Genomic DNA, 11,543 nt, shown 5'->3' with positions numbered 1-11,543 from the left:
ATCAATAAAACAAAGTTTTCACCATATATTCATCATCAAAGAGTTTACAAATGAATATCATCCCATATACACACAAAGCTTATGATCATCTACATCTAACCTTGACAAAATGAAGGACTTAGCTACTCATTTTCATGGTAGCTTGTACAACAAGTTTCGATTGAAGGTTGATCAACATCCGAGTCGAAGAATCGAGATTGGATGGGAATCCACCTTCTTTTTGTGGAATATTGTTAAGAGATGAAGAAATATGAGAAAAATGGGTTTTTAGGTTACAAAATATGATCCCAAGGAAATGCTGAAAAATATCTAAAAATGCTAAGTGTCCTTTCCAAAAAGTAGCCCCTGCTACTTATAGTACTGCTATCTGAACTGCTATGCTCGCTAGGTGAGCAGAATGGTTCGCCTAGCGAGCCCCAAAATAGCCACCTGAGGCACCTGCATCCAGAGGGACATCCAAGTCCAGACTTCATGTGTTCGCTAAGCGAAGAATCCTTCGCTAGGCGAAGCCCACGCTTCCTCCTTCGCTCCAGCGAGTTTTGATGTTTTGCTACTGGAATTGCTCGCTGGAAGCTCTCTAGTGGCTCGCCTAGCGAGTAAGTGCTGGCTATGGTTTTGTCTAAGTCTGGGAGTGTTCGCTACTTCCCTCTCCACAGTGAGTTTACTGATGTTTGCTACTGTAAAATTCTGGGAACGTTCGCTGGCAGCTCGCTGGGTGCTCGCCTTGCAAGCACTTCGCTACATCACTCGCCTAGCGAGCATGCTGATGAATGCTTCCTTTCTTGGTTCCTTTGCCAACTTTCTTGCGTCTTTGTTTTCTACTTTTTCATGCCTAATTACTGCACAATAACACACAAATTAAGGGTACCAAGATCATTTCACATTGTATTGCAAATCATCAAAAGTAAAGGCGGTTTTGAACACTTTTTCTACAAAAAAGAGTGAAAGATGCCCACATTTGATAGCTCAAATAAGCACTTTTGGGCATCTAACACCCCTCACTAGCATGTTGAAGCTCTCCTCACATGGTGGATTTGTGGTTTTAGGTTGAGTTTTCTCCCTTGGATAACAAAAGACCTTAAGGCTTTTGGACTAATCAATTCACCAACTTCTTTTGAGATTTTTACCCCGAACTACGAGGTTTTGATCCTAATCTTTTTTAAGATGGTACGTAGGCAATGGGTTTATCCATTCAAACACAAAATTGTAAATAATTTGTACATTCTTATCTCATCTCTCCAATCATGTTTGCACAAATAATTTTCACAAACACCAACCTACCTTACAACAATTGTGAAAAGGGCTCCCTAGGAGTACCTAGGATGTTTTGGGTGCTTAAAACCTTCCCATTGCATAACCAACCCCCTTACCCAGATCTCTGACATTTTTATTAGTTTTTGATTTGATAAAACTTCTCGGTTTTTGTTCGCTTTCTAACCTTTCCTTTGAATAAATAGAAGTGCGGTGGCGACTCGAATTGTATGATTTACTTTTGATTTAGTCAATAAATCTAAAGGTAACGAATACCCCGCTACACAATCCTCTCAAACTCAACTCTCTTACTTCCAACAATCCTGGACAGCAAGGTGTTTACAACCAATTATGGAAAATATTGATTAAAGAAAGTATATGACAATGTATCAATCACTATGATTGATCTTCTCTTCCAAACACGCAATTTATAATGATATATTAGTGCTCAAGTGTTATGAATATGAAATGAATTTTCTGGACTGCTATATGTGAACAATGCAGAAAAATTCTTAATGAAAGTTAAAAAATCAAAACACTTGTTTGAAAATGAATGTATATGAGATTTCAAATTGCAATGGAAGAGGTGGCTTTGAATTCTAAAGTTTATGAATATATATATATATATATATATATATATATATATATATATATATATATATATATATATATATATATATATATATATATATATATATATATATATATATATATATATATCACCTTGACACCTCTATGAAAGAATATAATTTAATGAAAAGATGTAATGGTTAATGGATGAACTTTTGAAAGTGTTTAGCCCAAAAGACATGTCTGAACCCAGCCACTGTTTCATTAGAATTTCAAAATTTTGTGTTGGAAATAGATTTCCCAAAAGGGGGTTATCGATTTCCTGAGTTGAAAAAATAATTTTGCCAAGTGGAAATCGATTTCCTGGAAAGGGAGAATCGATTTCCTGAACTGAAAAATGATTTTTGCCAATTGGAAATCGATTTTCAGAAATGGGGTAATCGATTTCCTGAACTGTTTTTTGAAAAAATATGCTTAGAAAAATTAGTGAAACAGCAAGGGCAAGTGAGACAATGAATCAAGCATGCAATAAATGTTTGGATTAAATATGATCACTACGTTATCAAAATATATTGCATGCTTATACCTTAAAAACTTAAGATCGATGCTAGTCTTCAATCCTTTGATGCTAGCTTTCACACTTTGCTTGAAACTTGATTTGTTTAAATGCACTTGAAGGTTTTTCCATACTTTTGACATGATCATTTGAATTGCACTTTGTCTTCATCAAAACATATTGGATGAAGTGTCTTGACTTCACAGAGTTATCTCTAACTTTAATCTCTATAGGTGTGTTATTATTAATATAAGTTTTTGTTCAATATTTATATTTTATAAATATGTAAATTATGGTTCGAATACCCTGTCAATAATATAATTTTTTTTATATAATATTGGTATATTGTTGTTAAATTTCTTATATTGATACTAATATTTGAAATTATAATAAATAAGAAATTAATTTTAAGACTTTTAATACTTTATGAAATCTAAATATTTATTTTAAATTTTTTGTTAAAATAGATTTAAATTATCTTTGTATTATATAAGTGATGGACGATAATTTATCGGTGAGACGTTATTTGACATGATCATTATGTGATAGAGAAAATAATTGATTATTTATTTAAAATGTTTTCTAAGGTTTTGAATTAATAATTCAACTATTATTCTATATTAAGTTAGAGAATTTGCATGTCAGTTTTATAAGATGAGAATCAAATATCATTTATTTAATATAATATTCTATTATGGAGATTTATATTAAGGATATTAAAATGTTATGTTATTGATGAAAATTCATAACCTAATATATTTTTTTAAAATGTGTGTGATAATAATTGTAGTATTTGAGTTTTGAGTGAATTATTAAGATGTTATATATAATTATATATTATATTTAAAACTATATAGATTTGATCTTATTAAATGATGACAAATTTTTATATGTCCATCATATTACTTCATGTGAAATTATTTAAATAATTATACATTCTATTTACGTGCAAAATATGTGGTTGAGTTTGTATAATTATAATGATGATATTTTATAGAACCACTTCTTTGTATATTTTTGTCCTAAAAGTATAAAATTAGTATCTCATTGTATAATCGGAGTATTTAATATTATTAGACTCTGATAAATCGTTATCCAATTTATTCATATTGGATCCGTATGAGTACATGTGTATATAATTATATAACCTAATCTGAAAAATTTAGATTATTATTCTCATATTGTCATATATTCTTGCGTGCACTATGATATATTTTAAGAAGACTTCAAAATATACAATAAATTTAAGAAGTCTTATTCTATTATACTAAGATATATGTTATTTTCTTAATCTCAATAAACATCATAATTTAATTATTAGATCAAAATTGAAAAGATACAATAACTCTTTAGCCTGCAGTAATATTGTGTTATTATATCTTCAATATTTCACATCTTGCGATTACAAATAAGAAGATACAAATATAATATCAATACATTTATCGAGGATGATATTGTATTATAAAGTATTTATCATTAAATGTAATTACTCTTTTAATAGAAAACGCGCGCGCACATATATATATATATATATATATATATATATATATATATATATATATATATATATATATATATATATATATATATATATATATATATATATATATATATAATTACAATTCTTAGATCTATATGGATATTCTATTATCTATAATTTTAAAATTCATTAGTATATTCCCTGACCATAGACTTATACACATGAGTAAATCTTTAATATTTTGAGTTAGTTGGAGTTTATCATTAGCATGTTTATATGTTTGGACCATTTTTCTATAACAAATTTCTCTTAATGTATAAGTTGTTTTTCTTATCGGATATAATTTCTCTAACGTTTAATACCATTATTAATATTATAATATTAAAATTTATATTTTTAATAATTGATTATTATCATCTAAGTGAGAAATTATTAAATTAATTATTAAATTAATCAAATGTGTATTGACATGATTAATTATTAATAAATTATATTATGATCAATTGTTATTAAACACTAATTATAGATGAATGATTTGATTGAGTTTTGTGTCTGAATAAACTGTGATGGATTGGACTATTCAGTTCATCCCAATAAGAGGTCCTTATCTTCAATCATTTAATTATTTAAGCGTTGCTCCATTAAACGATTAAGATACTCTAAAAAATTTAGACGACAATGAAGATAGTAATCCTCTCATATACTTTCTCTAAAAATAAATTTTTCAATCATGCAAGATACACCTTTTTTTTTAATCATTATTGATGATTCTTTAATATAAAATAATATTTTGTATCTTTCCATTTAATTATATTTATCAAACCCAACCAAGGGTTAACACGCAAAAAATGTGAAGATTATTTTCCACTTTCTTATTGATACTTTCTACAAATCAATAACAAGAAGCATCTACTTTAGAACCAAGAAGAGGTGAATGGTATTCTACACATATAAAAACAATATTCTTCACACTAATCTCTACTATTTGCAATTAATATTATGCCTCTATACAATTCATCTATTTCTATAAAATGTGGCAAGCACTTCATTATTTTAATATGAAAAATCAAAATTTGAGAAAGAAAGAAAATCATCTCTTATTCATTTTAGTCACTAATTTGTGCATGCATGCAATAGTCACACTAGGGGTTATATAATCTATATTGCATATGTGCCCAAATTGATATTAATAATTACATTACTTTCTATTGCTTACTGCAAATTAACATGTAATTAAAGATAAGAAAACAAACTCTCTCCTAACTTCATGCTAGAAAAAATAATCTAAAAAACACGTAAAGGAATTCAAACAAAAGTGACCCCACGTGTATTATCATAATAAGCATAATTATAAAGTTTGTAATATATCTCAAAAAGCAAGGGTCTTTCTTTATGAACTATATGATATAGACTGAATAGAGATACTAACATGTCCACATTCATTCTTTCTTCATGTGTATAAAAACCAAGCATGGCACTACCAAATTATTGGAATATCAAACTTCCACTGAGATTGCTTAAGATAAGGATAGTATCTAATTGATCTCACGTAGAAAATATGGAATGGAAGAAGTGTTATTTGGATGTAATATTGGTTCCATTGGCAATTCTATTAAGCATTGGTTACCATGTTTGGTTGTGGTATAATGTTAGAACTCACCCACATACAACTATCATTGCCATCAATGCTAATGGTAGAAGAAATTGGGTTGCGGCTATGATGAAGGTATGTACCTACCTACACTCATCTATCTTATTATAGTAATTTAAAAAGAAAAGAATCATTTTATGTTTGTTTTTTATAATAAAAAAATTAGATTTTTTTTAAATAAATCAATTATAAAAAATAATTTTATTTAAAACAGCTTATTATATGAAACATTTTTTTATATATTTTTTCAGATATAATAAACAGATTAAAAAGTATCAAAAGTGATTATTTTGTTTAAGAAAAATTATTTTTTTAATTGGAATAATTGTCTCTCAACATAGTGCAAAATTAATGTTTATTTATTCTTATGCCATATGAGTTTCCATTTATACAATTTTAATCATAATATATATGTTTTATATTTAGACTGATATAACTAATGTGCTAAATTTGCTAATTGACTTTTCATTAAATAGAATTGATAATTCACATGTCAATGATGATATATTGAAATTGAGCAGAGATATAGGTCAAATAGTATGTGTTACTTTGATAAATGAATCAAGTTTACTATCTGAGAATAATTTTATTTTTTCTTAAATTTCATAATTTAGATGAGGCATAACTAACATGTCTTGCCAAAAAAGTAATAATATATTAAAATAGAAATTTTATAATTTTGTTATAAATAGTTATTTGACATATATTTTTTCTATTAAATATTTAAAATGCTTATTTAATTATATTCTATGATATAGAGAATACCAGTGCGTAAATTTAAACCAATTCTATTAAAAATTATAAATTAATTAAATAAAATTAGAAATAACATAAATTGAATATTATTAAATGAATTTGGATATTCTTTTATAATTATATAGTTCTGATCAAGAAGAAATAGTTTTTATGGTGTACTAGAACGTGAAACCCTTAAAAAAAACTAATTCAAAAAAAAATATATATAAAAAATTATAATATATTAAATAATTGGATGCTGAATATCATATCTGAAAAATGATTCACCAGCAGAATTTAAACCTAAAATTGTATAAGAATGGAATTAGTATAGATGAGTATAGATTCTCCATACACTATTTTTGCATTACGTGTCCAATTGGAGTGTGAAGAAACAATTTATTTGTGTAAGTTTGTAGCACACATAACTTTATACAAATCTATGATATCTGATCATGTACCAAAAACATAATCTATCATATCATATCCTCAACAGGAATTTTCAAAATCACAAGTTGTGGTTGTCGACCACATGGACCTACTTATATTCCATCAACTTACCACTTCGACTCGCCTCATAGTAGTGCAAGTTGAATTAGCAAAAGGCTTAAAACATCCACAAAAATGTATAGAATGGGTTCATGATTAATTAGACACAAGAACATATCAACTATTAAGTGAGGGTGTGTCACTCCACGCACACTTAAAAAGAAAGAAATAGTTTGAAGTTTTGTGGATGTTGAAAAAAATTTAGTGCCAAAAATTAAAACATATATTAAATTTTGTTTTAAAACTTTTTCATAAATTATAAATTAATATGATGGTTAATTTTATCATTAAATTAATATGATTTTTATCATTAAATTATAAATTAATATTATTTTTAAATAATATACAAAATTGATAGACTTAAGAGTGAAATTTCTGAACTTACCAGACAAAATATTATTTTTATCACTCGATAGATTTGATAATAGTTTGAAATTTGGTTTGACAATTAGTTCGTTGAATTTGATTCATGAACCTAATAAACTGAATAGAAGCGAAATATTAAGTTTGTTAACTAAATAAATTAAATTTGAACTATACATAATTCGACTCGTTATGATCATTAACCAACTCGATTATATATGAGAAATATTATATTATCTTTAAGAATAAGTTTAAATATTTAATATAAATTTTAATTATTTTATTTTAATTTAATGATTTTAATTGATAATTTATATTCTCAAGTGAAAAAAATATTTCTAAAAATAACTATATAAATAAAATTAACATCATATAAATTAATTATTTTTTAAATTAGTAAATTTTTGAGATAAAGTTAAATTTTAATCTAATAATTTTTATTTTATTTTAATATTTTATTTTAATATTTTTTAAAGATATTAATTTAAAATATCAAATATATTAAAAATAAATCTTAAAAAATAGTTTTAAGTATGTGAAGCAACCGAGTTAAATCTAACGAGATGAACCTAACAAGTTGAAGTGAATTGCTCGTGAACTTATAACGAGTCGAGTTTAAACTTAAAAAAAAAATTGTGTCAAACTTGAACCGAGATTTGAGTTGGACAAATTCTTAACGAGTCTAAAGTAAAACAAATTTAATTCGACTCGACTCATTTCCTGCCCTACCAATCGATTTTACGAAGGTGAAGGGTGTTATGACTCTCTTTCATCCTTATTAAGATACATCACTAGTATTGATAAAAAGTTAAATGTTAATATAAAAATATGTACGATATTATTAAATAATTTTTAAAATGGATATATATATATATATATATATATATATATATATTATATATATATATATATTATATATATATATATATATATATATATATATATATATATATATATATATATATATATATGAATGAATGATAAATACAGTGTAAGTATTGATAGATATTTTGACAGGATAACGAGAAGAAAAACATCCTAGCTGTTCAAACACTAAGGAACACACTAATGGGTTCAACCCTAATGGCCACAACCTCCATTCTCCTCTGTTCAGGCTTAGCAGCAATCATAAGCAGCACCTACAGCGTCAAAAAGCCACTCAACGACACAGTTTATGGAGCACATGGAGAGTTCATGGAAGCACTTAAATACGTCACACTTCTAACTATTTTCCTATTCTCATTCTTCTGTCATTCTCTATCCATAAGGTTCATAAACCAAGTGAATATCCTAATCAACACACCGCAGGATTCAATGTCTTTGGTGACACCATCTTACGTTAGTGAGATGTTGGAGAGAGGTTTCACCTTAAACACTGTTGGAAATAGACTCTTCTATTCAGCACTTCCTATATTGTTGTGGATTTTTGGACCGGTTTTGGTGTTCCTGTGCTCTCTTACTATGGTTCCTTTGCTTTATAACCTTGACTTTGTGCTTACCAAGGGAAAGATGGATCCAAATGAGAATAGGGATTTTGTTTAATTCCTTAGTAATGTGTTTTTAACTTTTATGTAATGATGATTGGAAAGTTTGGTGTATGTCATCTTCTCAGGGTAAGCATGTAACAGTATTTTAGAGGAGAATTTGATTGTGTTCAATAATCTAACACCATGAGCATGATTGCAAATTTGATTTATGCACTTTTGGCGTTTCTAATTTTTGTCGCTTTTTCTTTGTTTTCTAATTTTGATCTGTCTATAATTTAAATTACAAAATTTGAGTTGCAACATGATATGTGTACAAGTAAATAAAACACACTGATAAAATAGTTGAAGAGGATTAGTAGTGGATAAATTTATTTTAGATGATTTATAAATTAGTTTATAATGTGTGATGTTTGATAAATTTAATACTTGGTGAATTGATTAATAGATAAATTATTAATGGTTGTCACCTCACCATACAATCTTAAAAACCATGATTTAAATGTCTTTGCGACATAAATTATTCTTATAGAATAATTTATTGTTGAAAAACCTCCAAGAAAATAAATAAATTTTCACCATAACAGTATGATTCTAAATGAAGACTTGGAATGAAAGGTAACTTGCACTCATGAGTAAGTTGGAAGGAGGTTTGTAAAGGAAAGGGAAATGGTGACTTAGGGATTAAGTATGTTGAAGTTTTTAATCAATCACTAATGTGTAAGTGGAGGTGGAGATATCTGAATGTCAAAGAAGTAGTATTGTGGAGGAGTTTTGTAGAGCATAAATATGGTAAATTGGAGCATTGGCGGGTAATGTTCTGGAAGGGATGGAATTCTATAGTGTTAGAAAATCCTCATTTTGGTGGAGAGACTTTAGGTCACTGTCTAGGCAGGATGGAACATTTTGATTTTTGTCATATCTCGAAAAATACGATCTTTCGTGAAGTTGTGGAAAAAAATATTTCGAACAGAGTCGTCATCGAACTTTATTTATTTCAAAGAAAGAAAGGAAAAATATCAATAAAATCCTTAAGAGAAAGAGAAAATAGTCGTCGCAATCAAATTCGAATTCGGGAGTCGATTACGCAAGGGGAGTGTATTAACACCCCTCGCGTCCGTTGTACTCAAAGAGAACCTTTTAGTTAAACTTGCGATTGAATGTTAGTTTATGTTAGTTGTTTTCTTCGAGTGATAAAATGTACAAAAGAGAAAAGAAAAGGGGTCGCAAAAATATTTTTATTAGGATGCTTGACAAGATTGCGGATCTCGCTCTTATGTATCCTCGGGTACAATGAGGAACTCAAAGCTTCGTAGTTCATGGGGAAGGCTACGGTTTATTGGTTCGTGTGTTTTAATGAACGGCTGTTTAGATCGTGCTCTAATGGTTAAACGTTGCTTGTGTTTGCAATTGGAGACTTAAAGTGTTTGTTTGTATTCGCATTAGAACAAACTAAAGAATGTTCTTCTAAAAAGGATTTCAATCTCACAAGGGCGAGAAAAGATATGTTTGATTTGTTTTAGTGTGTTTTAGGATTTGGAAGACGAATATTCATGACTTGCAAGCAATTACTACTTGGATCTAATATTCGGGACTATGATTGAACTTTTCATTCAGGTAGTCTTTTTCTTTCTAATTTGTTGTGAAAGTGTTTGAATAGTTATAAGTATTTTGAATGAAAGACAAACACTTGAGCTTGCAAGCAATTACTACTTAGCATTTTGGACTATTACTAGACATTTCACCCAGATAGTCTTTTTCTTTCAATTTATTATGAAATTATTACGTGTTTGTATTTTTTAAAGAAATATGAAGTATTTATGGCTTGCAAGCAATTACTACTTGGGCCTAATACATCGGGGCTATGACTGGATCTTTCACCCATGTAGCATTTATCTTTCGTTATTATGAAATGATCAACATACGGATTAATCTTTTTTGAAGTTAATTATGAAAAGAGTTTGACGTTAAATCAAGCATTTGATTTGTATTTGAACGAATTATGAAAAATGGTTTGAAGTGTGAGAAATGGTTTTGAGAAATGAGAATTTGGTATTGACCAAGGATTTGAACTTCATTTTTAAAGATTAATTTTATTATACATCCATTTCTATCATCCAAAGTCTAAATGCAAAACATGTATAAATCATGAATCAAATAATATACAAACAATCACATAATGAGCAAGAAGCAAACAATTCACACCACAAGTGTATCAAAGTTAACTATAAGTGTTAACTCTTAAAAAAAACTCTTTTATATCTTTTTTGAAATTTTTAGATATCATTTAATAAGAAAGAAAAATATAATACATGCATCTAACAATTTTAGTCTTGATTTTTATATTTTTAATTTTGACAAAAATTTAATGTTTATTATTAAAAGTCTCATTTTTTCTATTTTTTGTTTATAAAAAAAATCATGTTGTTGTTTTTTTATATATATTATTTTACTTGATGAAGATTAAACTAAAGCATAAAAAAAACTATTAAGAAAAACGAAATGGACCTCCTTGCCTATGGGGGCGCCCAAAATCAGGGAATTGTAAAAGCCCACCACAGGACAACAGAACAAGCCCAAAAGTGCAAGGCTGATGGTGATACCTCCACAGTCGAGTTGTCTCTCACTTGCACGTCATTTATTTAAATCACATGAGACGGGTCAGGAACATACTTCCGAAGTTGAGACACATGAAAAACATTATGAATATTCAAAAGGATGGTAGTAAGGCAACTCGGTAGGAAGGTAACTCTGTAGGAAACTTTTCCTACTCTCTTCAGAATCTGATAAGGATCGATGAAACGAGGCACTTTCGAAACTTCAACACACGATCAACACCAGTCACGAGAGTGACTCTCAATAGCACATTATCTACCTCTATGAATTCAAATGCCTTTCTCTGCT

The 11,543-nt window shown here is 28.1% G+C and overlaps 1 protein-coding gene across 1 annotated transcript; it reads left to right on the top strand.

The window, feature by feature from the left end:
- The first annotated feature begins 5,251 nt into the window (after positions 1-5,251).
- Positions 5,252-8,871, top strand: LOC127085998 (uncharacterized). Its single transcript, XM_051026611.1, has 2 exons — positions 5,252-5,583; positions 8,173-8,871. Exons 1-2 carry the CDS (start codon positions 5,416-5,418, stop codon positions 8,695-8,697), a joined length of 693 nt encoding a protein of 230 aa, XP_050882568.1. The 5' UTR covers positions 5,252-5,415; the 3' UTR covers positions 8,698-8,871.
- Positions 8,872-11,543: the final 2,672 nt, after the last annotated feature.

This window comes from Lathyrus oleraceus, chromosome 5, assembly GCF_024323335.1.
Source record: "Lathyrus oleraceus cultivar Zhongwan6 chromosome 5, CAAS_Psat_ZW6_1.0, whole genome shotgun sequence".
Lineage (NCBI taxonomy): Eukaryota > Viridiplantae > Streptophyta > Magnoliopsida > Fabales > Fabaceae > Lathyrus > Lathyrus oleraceus.
Note: the sequence above shows the minus strand (reverse complement) of the source record. Positions and strands in the feature narration are given on the sequence as shown.

Bases quoted from the DNA above. Each gene is read 5' to 3' on its own strand.
- LOC127085998 (XM_051026611.1), top strand. From the start codon at position 5,416: ATGGAATGGAAGAAGTGTTATTTGGATGTAATATTGGTTCCATTGGCA. The intron at 5,584-8,172 runs GTATGTACCTAC...ATATTTTGACAG, and splicing joins GGGTTGCGGCTATGATGAAG to GATAACGAGAAGAAAAACAT.